This window comes from Oncorhynchus masou, chromosome 24 (genome assembly GCF_036934945.1).
Source record: "Oncorhynchus masou masou isolate Uvic2021 chromosome 24, UVic_Omas_1.1, whole genome shotgun sequence".
NCBI classification, from domain to species: domain Eukaryota; kingdom Metazoa; phylum Chordata; class Actinopteri; order Salmoniformes; family Salmonidae; genus Oncorhynchus; species Oncorhynchus masou.
In genome coordinates, this window is record NC_088235.1 from 74,822,314 (window position 1) to 74,836,031 (window position 13,718).

Consider the following 13,718-nt stretch of genomic DNA (forward strand, 5'->3'; position numbering starts at 1 on the left):
CTGTGGTTAGGGGTGACTAGCAGTCTGACCTCAGCAAGAGATAGGCCTATTTGCAGACTCATGCAAACACTGGGAAAGAACCATTGCTCAACTGTCTATAGCACTTACCAAGTCCATTATAATAATATTGACCCAAAAACACTATATTCAGACACAACTCGGCTAAAAGGAGGAGATGTAAGACTACGTATTTTTGTACGTATGTACGGTGCATTTGGAAAGTATTCAGACCTCTTGACATTACCCACATTTTGTGATTGGTTGATTAAATGTTTTTTTTTTCTTCATCAATCTACACACAATACCCCATAATGATGAAGCAAAAACAGGCTTTATACATTTTTGCTAATTTATAAATAAATAAATGTTTAACTGAAATATCACATATCACAAGTATTCAGACCCTTTCCTCAGTACTTTGTTGAAGCACCTTTAGCAGCGATTACAGCCTCGAGTCTTCTTGGGTATGACGCTGCAAGCTTGGCACACCTGTATTCGGGGAGTTTCTCCCATTCTTCTCTGTATACTCTCTCAAGCTCTGTCAGGTTGGATGGGGAGCGTTGCTGCACAGCTAATTTCAGGTCTCTCCAAAGATGTTCGATCGAGTTCAAGTCTGGGCTCTGGCTGGGCCACTCAAGGACATTGAGACTTATCCTGAAGCCACTCCTGCGTTGTCTTGGCTGTGTGCTTAGTGTCATTGTCCTGTTGGAAGGTGAACCTCTGTCTGAGGTCCTGAGTGCTTTGGAGCAGGTTTTCATAAATTATCTCTCTGTACTTTGCTCCGTTCATCTTTCCCTTGGTCCTGACTAGTCTCCCAGTCCCTGCTGCTGAAAAACATCCCCACAGCATGATGCTGTAACCACCATGCTTCACCGTAGGAATGGTGCCAGGTTTCCTCCAGACGCGACGCTTGGCATTCAGACCAAAGAGTGCAATCTTGGTTTCGTCATTTCAGAGAATCTTGTTTTTCATGGTCTGAGAGTCTTTAGGTGCCTTTTGTCAAACTCCAAGCGGCCTGTCATGTGCCTTTTACTGAGGAGTGGCTTCTAGTTGGCCAATCTACACTTATGAGTTCAAAACGGGTTCTTCTAAGTACCTTATGGTTACAGGCACCTGAAAATGGCCCCCAAAAGGTTCTTCCAAGAACCCCATAGGAGGTGGGGTTCATCGAGGAAGCTCCTTAGTTGGTGTGGGTTCTTGCAGGAACCGAACTGCCAAACATAAACATTTGGATTTTAATTTGAAAGAACAGCAGGTGCAGGTACTTAACTGAAAAATGTAAAGATCTCCTCAATTTAAGGTAAGGTTTGTCCCTTCTATGATCTAAATGGATATTGGTTTATGGTGATACCATCTATCTTTTCATATTTGTGCAAATCTTTCTAAAACAGAAAAGGGACACAATTCAATGGATATTAATCAACAAAGAGCTACGCATATGTAGGCTATGAGAATATGTTGAAGGCTGTCTGTATTGGGTGCAGATGACTGAACTGCTCACTTTGGTGTCTGTGTCTGCAGGTATACAGACAAGGAGGCATACAAAGGTATGTCAATTGGTATTGGTATGTTATGCACATTTACCATCCTCCCTTACCTATTCAATGAATATCCCATAGGCCTCTACATTATGGACAAGGTATGTGTATGAAAACCATGTTTTGTTAATTACGTTTTGGGGGATTGACAGACTCCACCCTCCCTACACCGCGGATGAATATAACAAGAAACCTGTTTGATCACCATGCACTGCAAAATCATACTGGCTATGGATTAAGAAATGTGTCTTGGCCCCTAAGACTCTCAGAAACTTTTACAGACACACAATTGACAGCATCCTGTCAGGCTGTATCACCGCCTGGTAAGGCAACTGCACCACCTGGAACCGCAGGGCTCTCCATAGGGTGGTACGATCTGCTCAACGCATCACCGGGGGCACACTGCCTGCCCTCCAGGACACCTACACCACCCGATGTCACAGGAAGGCCAAAAATATAATCAAGGACAATAACCACCCGAGCAACGGCCTGTTCACCCTGCTTTCATCCAGAAGGCGAGGTCAGTACAGGTGCATCAAAGCTGGGTCCGAGAGACTGAAAAACAGCTTCTATCTCAAGGCCATCAGACTGTTAAACAGCCATCACTAGCCGGCTTCCACCCGGCTACTCGACCCTGCACCTTAGAGGCTGCTGCCCTATATACGTAGACTTGGAATCACTGGCCACTTTAATAATGGAACACTAGTCACTTTAATAATGTTTACATACTGCTTTACTCATCTCATATGTATATACTGAATTCTATTCTACTGTATTTAATAAATGTCACTCTGAAATTGCTCGTCCTAATATCTATATATTTCTTCATTCCATTCTTGTACTTTTAGATTTGTGTATTGTTGTGAATTGTTAGCTACTACTACACTGTTGGAGCGAGGAACATAAGCATTTTGCTACACCTACAATAACATCTGCTAAATATGTGCATGTGACCAATTTTTTACATTTATTTTTTAAGTGGAGAACATCAACACGGCAGAGGATATAGCCATTGGACTTGGGGCTCTGCTGGGCCTTTACCTCAAATTTGGATTTTTGCCACTAAAATTATAATTAACACTGAGAACTAAAATATTGTGTTATTGTTATGCATATTGTTATCATTAATAATAATAATAATAACAGGGGGGTTAGTTCAAAAATGAACCTCAAAATGTTCTTCGAGGATCCATTAAAAGGGATACTTAGAATAAGTTATAGGGGTTCCCCGGAACCCCTAAAGGATACACCAGGAACATTTTATTTTTTAGAGTGTACCATAAAGGCCTGATTGGGGGAGTGCTGCTCTTCTGGAAGGTTCTCCCATCTCCACAGAGGAACTCTAGAGCTCTGTAAGCGTGACCATCGGGTTCTTGGTCACCTCCCTGACCAAGGCCCTTCTCCCCCGATTGCTCAGTTTTGGTCGGGCGGCCAGCTCTAGGAAGAGTCTTGGTGGTTCCAAACTTCTTTCATTTAAGAATGATGGAAGTCACTGTGTTCTTCGGGACTTTCAATGCTGCACAAATGTGTTGGTACCCTTCCCCAGATCTGTGCCTCAACACAATCCTGTCTCGAAGCTCTACAGGCAATTCCTTCGAACTTTGTTTTTGCTCGGACATGCACTGTTAACTGTGGGACCTTATATAGACAGGTGTGTGCCTTTCCAAATCATGTCCAATCAATTTAATTTAGCACAGGTGGACTCCAATCAAGTTGTAGAAACATCTCTAGGATGATCAATGGAAACAGGATGTACCTGAGCTCAATTTCAAGTGTCATAGCAAAGGGTCTGAATACTTATGTAAATAAGGTATTTCTGTTTTTTATTTGTAATAAACTTGCAAAATTAGTTTTTTGTCATTTTGGGTTACTGTGTGTAGATTGCTGAGGAACATTTTTTGATTTAATCCAATTTAGAGTAAGGCTGTAACGTAACAAAATGTGGAAAAGGTAAAGGGGTCTGAATACTTTCCGAAAGCACTGCATGTACAATATATATGTATGCGGCAGGTAGCCCAGCGGTTAGAGAGGCAAGCCAGCAACCGGTTCAAATCCCGGGTCCGACATGAAAAACCTGGTAGGAAGAGAGCCGGCAACCGGAGGGTTGCTGGTATTAAATCCTAGATGCCATTGTCTGCCGTTGTGCCCTTGAGCAAGGTACTTAACCCTCCACAACAACCTCTCTCTGGGTGCCCAGTGTGGCAGCACCCCGCTCTTCTCCAAATTCTGTGTATTTACAGTGTGTGTGTCTTTCGGAGGGGTTGGGTTAAAAGCGGAAGTCAAATTTCAGTTGGACGCTGTGTGCAATTGACCAATAAAGTGATCTCAAACTTAATGTGAGTGTGTGTATGTGTGTAAAATAATCCTTCAAAGGTTAAAAGTAAACCAGCTTTACCTGGCGAGGTACTGTCCGGACGAGGGCACCTCGTGCTTGTTGGGCTTGTCGTAGCAGTTGACCATGTTCTGGATGAGCGCCAGGTCGGGACGCACCACTGTGGCTGCTGCCACAGCTTGGCCCACCAGCTGCAGCGCGTCGCGGATGTAGAAGTCCAGCGGCTTGCGCTCCACCTCACCGTAGGCTAGCAGCCCCAGGGGCAGGCCGATGGAGTGCAGGGTGTCGGGGCTCAGCGGGTAGCCCAGCACCCAGTGCACTGTGGGCAGCGTAAGCCCCAAGTCCTGGGCACTCCGCAGCACCGCCGCTGCACACTCCGGGTCGGCCCCGAACAGCAGTACCGCGGCCGGTGGCAGGATCTGACTTGGCGCCTGTCCCCGGAAGTGTTCCGAAAGGAAGTCCTGGATTTCGGATTCTGTGGGCCCGGCCCGGGTGAGATTGAGGAGGGCTCGGAGGTGCCAGCGGGTGGCGCCCCAGCCAAGGCGGCTCTGGAGCTCCAGTAGTTCCAGCAGGCCAGCCTCCTCCCAGCCCTGGCACAGCACAGCCATGCCCTCCTGCCAGCCGCTCCGCTGGAGAATAGTCAGCAGCAGCTCTGACAGGCCTGACGGGGGGATCCGCGTAACCATCTGCAAGTGGAACCGGTTCTGGGAGGAGAGAGAGAGAGACAGAATAAGAAAGATTGTCAGATCTAAAGAAAAGGACTGGAGCATGAGTCACGCAATTGCTATAATCAAAGATAGCATTGCTCACCCTTTGTGAAGCACAGCTTTGTGAGGGTAGGCCATCGTGGTTATGTTACATTTGGCAGAGCAACCTACATACTGTATTGACTTTACACTCGCTTCAGTATGACATTTGCTTATAAATGAGTTGTGAACCATCTACGTAGGGCTTATAAAATGCATTATGAAGGCTTAATTTTCAAAAAGGAAAATAGATCAAGCTGGATATAAGACCCAAAACAAATTATTCAGTGAAATATTTTCGGAGAGACTACAACTCGACTCACTGACTCAAATTCAAATCTTTATAATCCCCTTTTCATGAAACAAAACTTTGAGCTTATGCTCTCTTTAGTCACACTTTGACTCAAAAAGCAATATCAACAGATGAAAGTGCCAATTTCAATCCATCCGTTTCAAAAGCCTTTGATTACCGCCACAAAGTTGGGCTACCCGTCTTCATAACCCTCCCTGACATGCTGCTCATTTGCTTTGCTGCAACAAGCACTACAGGAGAGATGGAACGCACAAATTGCAATTCATGCTTTGTCTCGTCAGGTTCCCCCCTTGTGTTTGTGGGTCTCCGTTCATGTCTTCCCCTCTCTCTGACTCCCGCAACCTCAAACGTTACATTAAGCAGACGCTCTTAACCAGAGCCACTTACAGTTGTGAGTGAATACATTGTCATCCTTTTTTTCGTGCTGCCCCCCCATGGGAATCGAACACACAAACCTGGCGTTGCAAGCTCCACGCACTACCAACTGAGTCACATGGGACCCAGTCACTGGGACCAGTGCATCAGCGGACAAGTTGAAAGGTAAATGTTTGACACACGTGTGTTTGCAGGCAGCATCCACAAAGCATTTCAATGACGCGCATCAAAAGTTTCAGTATTCTTCTGCTCCAGATAGAGAGATCAAGGCTTTGTTTCTCCTGGAACTGAGGGAGAAGTAGCTTTGTAGTCAGCCCCACCCCTTGGCATAGAGGAAAACAAAAAGAGCTGATCGTGGACTTCAGGAAACAGCAAAGGGAGCACCCCCCTATACACATCGACGGGACAGCAGTGGAAAAGGTGGAAAGGTGGAAAGTGTACATATCACGACAAACTGAAATGGTCCACACACACAGACAGTGTGGTGAAGAAGGAGCAACAGCACCTCTTCAACCTCAGGAGGCTGAACAAATTTGGCTTGTAACCGAAAACCCTCACTAACTTTTACAGGTGCACAAATGAGAGCATCCTGTCGGGCTGTATCACCGCCTGGTACGGCAACTGCACCGCCCACAACCGCAAGGCTCTCCAGAGGGTGGTGCGGTCTGCACAACGCATCACCGGGGGCAAACTACCTGCCCTCCAGGACACCTACAACACCTGATGTCACAGGAAGGCAAAAAAGATAATCAAGAACAAACCACCCGGGCCACTGCCTGTTCACCCCACTATCCTGCAGAAGGCGAGGTCAGTACAGGTGCATCAAAGCTGGGACAGAGAGATTGAAAAACAGCTTCTATCTCAAGGCCATCAGATTGTTAAACAGCCATCACTAGCACAGAGAGGCAGCTACCTACCTACAGATTGTTATCATTGGCCACTTTAAGAAATGGAACACTAGTCACTTTATTAATGCCATTTTAACAATGTTTACATGTCTCACATTATTAATCTCATATGTATATAATGTCTACTGTATCCTTCACAATCTATTCTTTACTATCTATTGCATTTTAGCAACTCTGTCACTGCTCATCCATATATTTTATACTTATATATTCTCATCCCATTCCTTTACTAGATTGTGTGTATTAGGTTATGTTGTGGAATTGTTAGATACTGCTGCACTGTCGGATCTAGAAGCATACGCATTTCGCTACACTCACAATAACATCTGCTAACCATGTGTATGTGACCAATAACATTTGATTTGATTTGAATAGACTGATGTCGCCCTCTAGACCAGGGGTGGGAAACTCACTAGACCAAGGTTGGGAACTCCCTTTGACCAGAGGTGGGCAACTCCCTTTGACCAGAGGTGGGCAACTCCCTTTGACCAGAGGTTGGCAACTCCCTTTGACCAGAGGTGGGCAACTCCCTTTGACCAGAGGTGGGCAACTCCCTTTGACCAGAGGTGGGCAACTCCCTTTGACCAGAGGTGGGCAACTCCCTTTGACCAGAGGTGGGAAACTCGCTAGACCAAGGTTGAGAACTCCCTTTGACCAGAGGTGGGCAGCTCCCTTTGACCAGAGGTGGGCAACTCCCTTTGACCAGAGGTGGGCAACTCCCTTTGACCAGAGGTGGGCAACTCCCTTTGACCAGAGGTGGGCAACTCCCTTTGACCAGAGGTGGGCAACTCCCTTTGACCAGAGGTGGGCAACTCCCTTTGACCAGAGATGGGCAACTCCCTTTGACCAGAGGTGGGCAACTCCCTTTGACCAGAGGTGGGCAACTCCCTTTGACCAGAGGTGGGCAACTCCCTTTGACCAGAGATGGGCAACTCCCTTTGACCAGAGATGGGCAAATCCCTTTGACCAGAGGTGGGCAACTCCCTTTGACCAGAGATGGGCAACTCCCTTTGACTAGAGATGGGCAACTCCCTTTGACCAGAGATGGGCAACTCCCTTTGACCAGAGGTGGGCAACTCCCTTTGACCAGAGATGGGCAACTCCCTTTGACCAGAGATGGGCAACTCCCTTTGACCAGAGATGGGCAACTCCCTTTGACCAGAGATGGGCAACTCCCTTTGACTAGAGATGGGCAACTCCCTTTGACCAGAGATGGGCAACTCCCTTTGATCAGAGGTGGGCAACTCCCTTTGACCAGAGATGGGCAACTCCCTTTGACCAGAGATGGGCAACTCCCTTTGTTTCATGAGCTGCTGAAAACATACGCTCCACAAGTACAGAGTGAACCAAAAAAAGGTCATAAATGTGTCTGTAGTTTACGTTGAAGTGTACTGTGCACCTCTGTTTTTTTTAAACATACTTGTTAAAGAATACGACTTTCTTTCTATCATCTCGACATTGTTTCTCTTTGTTTGTGGGTTGTGTTGTCCCTTAGAAAGAATGGTGTGCAGATTGTCCACCTTTTGATGAGCTAAAGCTCAAAATCACAGCTTACTAATGTGTCAGTTAGTGTTAGTTCGTCAGACTTGACGATGACATACACAACGGCACACAACCAAAAAATACTGTCATCAAAGCATCATACCTCTTATGAATACTCATAAGTACCTTTTGTGCCAGTTTTTACCAAAGCCATGTGAGGGGTGTTTATTATAGCATTTATTATAACTACCAAACCAATCCTCTAAGTCAAAAAAGTATACCCACACAATGACTGTTAACTCCAAATAAAAGAGAAGGATTATCGTTATTTGTGCCACATCTCAACCATATCTTCACCAAGCTGGATGTAGTACAGTTTTAAAAAGCCACTGATTCTTGATTTCCATCCAATTGGTGACAAGATTTTAAATATGCGCATTTTCCTACCAGAGGTTTCTATCAAATTGACTTGTTGCAGATAAAAGGCTGTGCGTGATGACATAGTGCACATACAAATATATTTAGCTATTGATTTCCAATGTACCTAATAAAAAATACAAGTTAAATAGGGCACACTTGCATGTTAAACTCTGATGGTGTTCTCACAAAAAATAAAATGTTATATAGCGTGTGCCCACTTTGGTATCTGCGCGCTGTTGGCTAGAGTGCACGTATATAATGAGATTATTATGGACAAAAGAGCAAGATAATTTGTATTTGTCAAACGGCAGCCAGGCATCGATGGTCATGTTACTAAAATAAGACCCTCGATATTTATTGAAAAGGAGCATCAAGCTCATCACCTTGCACTTTCACCACCCTGTGAAGTTCATCAAATTGTATTTAATCTGTAGCGAAATAAACGACATGCTTCCCAGTCGTAGTGGGAGAACCACACAACATATCATCGACATATCATCGTGGGACTCCCAAGTTTACTTCGATATGATAGTTATTATATCAATTTTTGCGCATAAAAGCATTTCCACTACATTCCTCGCATAATTAATTTTACATACACAAAATATCCCACCTTTTCTAGCATTTCCTGTTTCCATCAGGCCTGTCATGAAACGTTTTATTCGACATGTACTTGACTCGCATAAAAAGGTTGGATGGAAAGCTGGTTAGTGATTTAGAAAAATCCTGCACATTGGTTGATTCAATCAAATATCCGGCATTATTTCTCGCCCCATGTGAATAGATTATTTACAATGTAATTATCCTTTTCACAGATGCACTAAACCCAGCCCGTCACCAATTCAATGAAAACCCTCAATAACATCTCACTGAGACCACAGGAGTATCCCACATGTGAGCTCTTCCTGTCTTGCAAAGCTGTTTGAAAATGACAATATAGAGGTGCATTATACAGGTACTCTCAGAGAACATAGAGGTCAACAAGGGTAACTAATGGCTCCAGTAACCTGAGAGAGGACAAAAGGACAAGGACATCATCTCATAGTGTTTGATTGGAACCTGGAACTACAAAGGGAGAAGAAAAGAGGGACGGAAATAGTGGGTGACCACAGAATGACAGGATCCATTTAGAATCCAATCTTTCTTAGTCCTGGAAATGGAAATAAATGGAAAAGGGAAATTGAGGGAATGAAGATTTTAAGATTATGTCCCAATTCCTTTACCACACAGCAGCAGCCAAAAATCTTTCTCTAACATTTTACTTACAGACAGCAGGCAGTCATAATTGTGACCCAGGGGGTTCTGGGTACCTCCATCACAAATCCGGACATAAACATTAAGTATATGAAGGTGTGCATCCCCATAAGAGTTACACATTCTTATGTTGGAACAGCCAACTATTTCTAGAGCACCCCCAGGAGTCACTGTGTAATTCATTCTAATACTGATGATGACAGGGGGAGAATATGGTGAATGGGAAGTAGACTAGAGGACACTGGTAAGTGTTTGCACCTAGGCAAAGTTTGCTCCCGTCTTTTTCAAAAGTAAATAAATGACAAAGATTTTTTTTAAACATGAGACTGTCTTTATCTACCCTTTCCTTTTAGATCTTATCCCTCCCCCAATATCCTTGTTTTATCTTTAGTTGAAACGCTTCTGTTTTGTTCCCCCCCGGATATACAGAACCATGAACCTCCCTTTGTTTACACTTCACCTTCCGATCTTATCTGTCTCCCAACACTTGTTTTACCCTTGGTTCAAACTGATATATTTTATAGCCTGTGGAATAGGAATATAGAAGGCAGCAACTGTGCACTGGTGTGAAGGCTGAGTAAATCCAGCACTAGAGAAAGGACAGAGTTCAGATAGATATGGAATAGAGGTGAGTGAGGTGGAGCACCCAAGGTTCCTATTTATCCTCTGTCCTATGATATTTTTTTTTTAATACCGCAACCATTTTTATTTTTCATTTATTCATGTTTGATAGAATCGTACAGGTTGGAGGTCATTCAGAGTTGAGGCAGGAATCATAACGTCATGTCAGAAGGAGTATCCCTGCAAATGAAAATACGTCATTAGGACTTACCCAGAACATCACAAAATGGTTGTCTAAAGTGGTCAGGACGTTGTGTCATTGTTCATGAGGTTTTGTCTAGATCCTGGATTGTCCCGGGGATTTCCCCAAAGATGTTTTTAGGACATTCTTACGATGTTGTGTCATGGTCCCCCTGGAGGTTTTGCCTAAATCACGATTTGTCCCAGGGACATCCCCGAGGATGTTTTTAGGACGTTTTTGGGATGTTGTGTCATTGTGCCCTGGAGATTTTGTCTAGTTCTCGGTTTGTCCCAGGGACATCCCAGAGGACGTTTTTCGGATGTTCTTGGGATGTTGTGTCATGGTGCCCTGGGTGTACAGTTGAAGTCGGAAGTTTACATACACTTAGGTTGGAGTCATTAAAACTCATTTTTCAACCACTCCACAAATTTCTTGTTAACAAACTATAGTTTTGGCAAGTTGGTTAGGACATCTACTGTGTGCATGATACAAGTACTTTTTCCAACAATTGTTTACAGACAGATTATTTCACTTATAATTCACTGTTCCAGTAGGTCAGAAGTTTACATACACTAAGTTGACTGCCTTTAAACAGCTTGGAAAAATCCAGAAAATGATGTCATGGCTTTAGAAGTGTCTGATAGGCTAATTGACATAATTTAAGTCAATTAAGCCACCTGTATTTCTAGGAAGAACACCATACCAACCGTGAAGCACGGGGGTGTCAGCATCATGTTGTGGGGGTGCTTCACAAAATAGATAGCATCATGAGGAAGGAAAATGTGGATATATTGAAGCAACATCTCAAGACATCAGTCTGGAAGTTAAAGCTTGGTCCCAAATGGGTCTTCCAAATGGACAATGACCCCAAGCATACTTCCAAAGTTGTGGCAAAATGGCTTAAGGACAACAGAGACAAGGTATTGGAGTGGCCATCACAAAGCCCTGAACTTAATCCCATAGAAAATTTGTGGGCAGAACTGAAAAAGTGTGTGCGAGCAAGGACGCCTAAAACCTGACTCAGTTACACTAGCTCTGTCAGGAGGAATGGTCCAAAATTCACCCAACTTATTGTGTGGAAGCTTGTGGAAGGCTACCCGAAACGTTTGACCCAAGTTAAACAATTTTAAGGCAATGCTACCAAATACTAATTGAGTGTATGTAAACTTCTATCCGACTGGGAATGTGATGAAATAAATAAAAGCTGAAATAAATCATTGTCTCTACTATTATTCTGACATTTCACATTCTTCAAATATAGTGGTGATCCTAACTGACCCAAGAGAGGGAATTGTTACTAGGATTAAATGTCAGGAATTGTGAAAAACTGAGTTTAAATGTATTTGGCTAAGGTGTACGTCAACTTACGACTTCAACTGTATGTCTAGTTTCCAGGCTTGCTCCAGGGACGTCACCTGATTGTCACAAAGAAAAGGGGTGTTATGTTTTGCTGACTGGAGCTTATCTGACCAATGTCATATCCCTCATACCGATCTCTCTGCACTCACGCAAATATAGATATTTGCAGTATGTAGCCAAAGAGCAAGCTGCCAATAATGACCCGTCCAGGAACTCTGGCCTCCCTTTGGAGCCTTCAAACACATTTGACTTCTAAAAAAGAAAGAGGTTCTGATAGACAGTGGGCTTTGTGTCTAATGCAGACGCCTCTACTCAGCACAAACCTGAATGTATATTCTACGTTTCAAGTGTTTATCTGCCTTATAATAGTTTAGCCAAGTGCATCGTCAAGTTCAGGCCCGTAGCTAAGAACTTCCACAGTACTCTACAGATCACTCAAACCCAAGTGAGTGTGACCTGAATATGAACAACAGGGAATATGCAACTGTGGAGATGCTTCTCATCTGAGTTTAGGCTTTATTAATTGGTTTCTTTGTGGATGTTCATCCTGTTCAGACAGGAGTAATATCTCAGTTGGAATGTGCCTACGTGGGCCTCTAATTTCACGTGTGGAATCTTGCCAGCTACCACAGCATAAGAATATCAACCCGCTCCGTATATAGTCATTTTCTGAAACTATGGCCAATCAAGTCATTGTTATCTACGGATGTAAGATCTTAAGTTGATTACCCTGTTGCAGGACATGTTTTACAGAGTGTATTTTAGGTTTAAAAAGGCTTCTGAAGTATGTAATTTCCACTTTTAAATTTCAGACATGATTTTCCCCTTATGAAAAATGTACCAACCCCGACCAAAAATGTCCATTATTTATAATCCACATAATAATTCAAATCTCCTGCTTCTGAAGGATACTTTTCCTGCTGTAGGAAGCTGTCTCAAACGAAGATCCGATATCTGTACGACTACCATAAAAGCCATTTCGAGAGCGATTGCACATCATGACAAATGTAGCATTAGATCATGTTAGAGTAGTAACATCGCAGTAATAACATAGAGCAAATTGTATTCCAGAGGGCTTCATCTGACGATTTTCTCATCAATGATGGAATCCACCAAGAGGGATTTAAAACCGGTCATGTGTAATGTGGTGAAAACTCTTAAATGTTCTCTCCGGTACAAAATGCAGACTAGCAGCTGGATTAGCTTCTCTTAACCAAGCCTAGCTAAAAAAAAAAATATGGTAAAACTGTTGAAAGGTGCTGGTAGTTCGTGTTGGTCAGTCTGAGACCGGGGTTACATAGAAATCTGATCTACAAATCACCTCAATCAGAAAGACTATTGAGCTGCCTTTGCACATCCTTATTGTGAAAAGATGATCAAATCTGTGAAACACCTCGTTAAAGCCACGCCACAGATGAGGTGGCAGTTACCAATCAATCGACAAACGAATAAGTTGGTTGCCACAGAGTTCAACAAACACTGGCAGTTACATTCACCAAGACCCACCACTTAGTTTACAGACAAAAGTTGCTCAAAGTGGGTGAAGACAGATCGAGTCGTGTGACTTTAAGGCCAACCCTCATGAACCAGCAGGTGGTGAGAAAAAGCAATGGTACTTTCTCCAGCAGCACTGCTATTTTCTGAAACAGTACATTACATTAGTCTTCTGTGAATGGGAAGTAGCATAGAGACACTGGGAAGGTTCAAACCTGACTGGAGCGAAGACAAAAGAGAAGACGGGCAGAACTGATGGACCTTGACGTCTTTGACAGGAAACAAAAATTGACAATAATGATAAGAGAAGAAAACCTCATGTGGAACATTGGAAGAGAACTGCAGTAAGCCTTTTACAGCAGAGGTAAAACTGAATTCATATAAAAGACTATAAAGAATTGGAACAAACCTATTTAGTATTGGCAGACCATGTTAAATCTTAGGAATGCACTAGTCTCTTGAGCCAGACTCAAAAACTTGTATTGGCTCAGCCTTCTGGCCATAGCAAGACTAGAAATGCACATACAATATTAAATATTAGAAATGCAATATGAGAGAAATGTCTTTCCCTTCTCTTTCTTGGCTTTCTTAGTTTGCTTATGCAACTCATTTCCAAACATGCATGATGTGCAACTACATTTTTACATATGCATCCAATATGTTTGGAAATAAGCCCACCTAAATACTGAAATAAA

General features: G+C 43.4%; 1 protein-coding gene across 1 annotated transcript in view; it reads right to left on the reverse strand.

Annotated features, from left to right (window-relative positions):
- LOC135511698 (glutamate receptor ionotropic, NMDA 3B-like) overlaps positions 1-13,718 on the reverse strand; it is a 110,319-nt gene that overhangs the window by 29,978 nt on the left and 66,623 nt on the right. Inside the window, exon 2 of the mRNA XM_064933174.1 lies at positions 3,934-4,574. Within this exon, the coding sequence (XP_064789246.1) occupies positions 3,934-4,574 (641 nt within the window). The remainder of the gene's footprint in view (positions 1-3,933; positions 4,575-13,718) is intronic.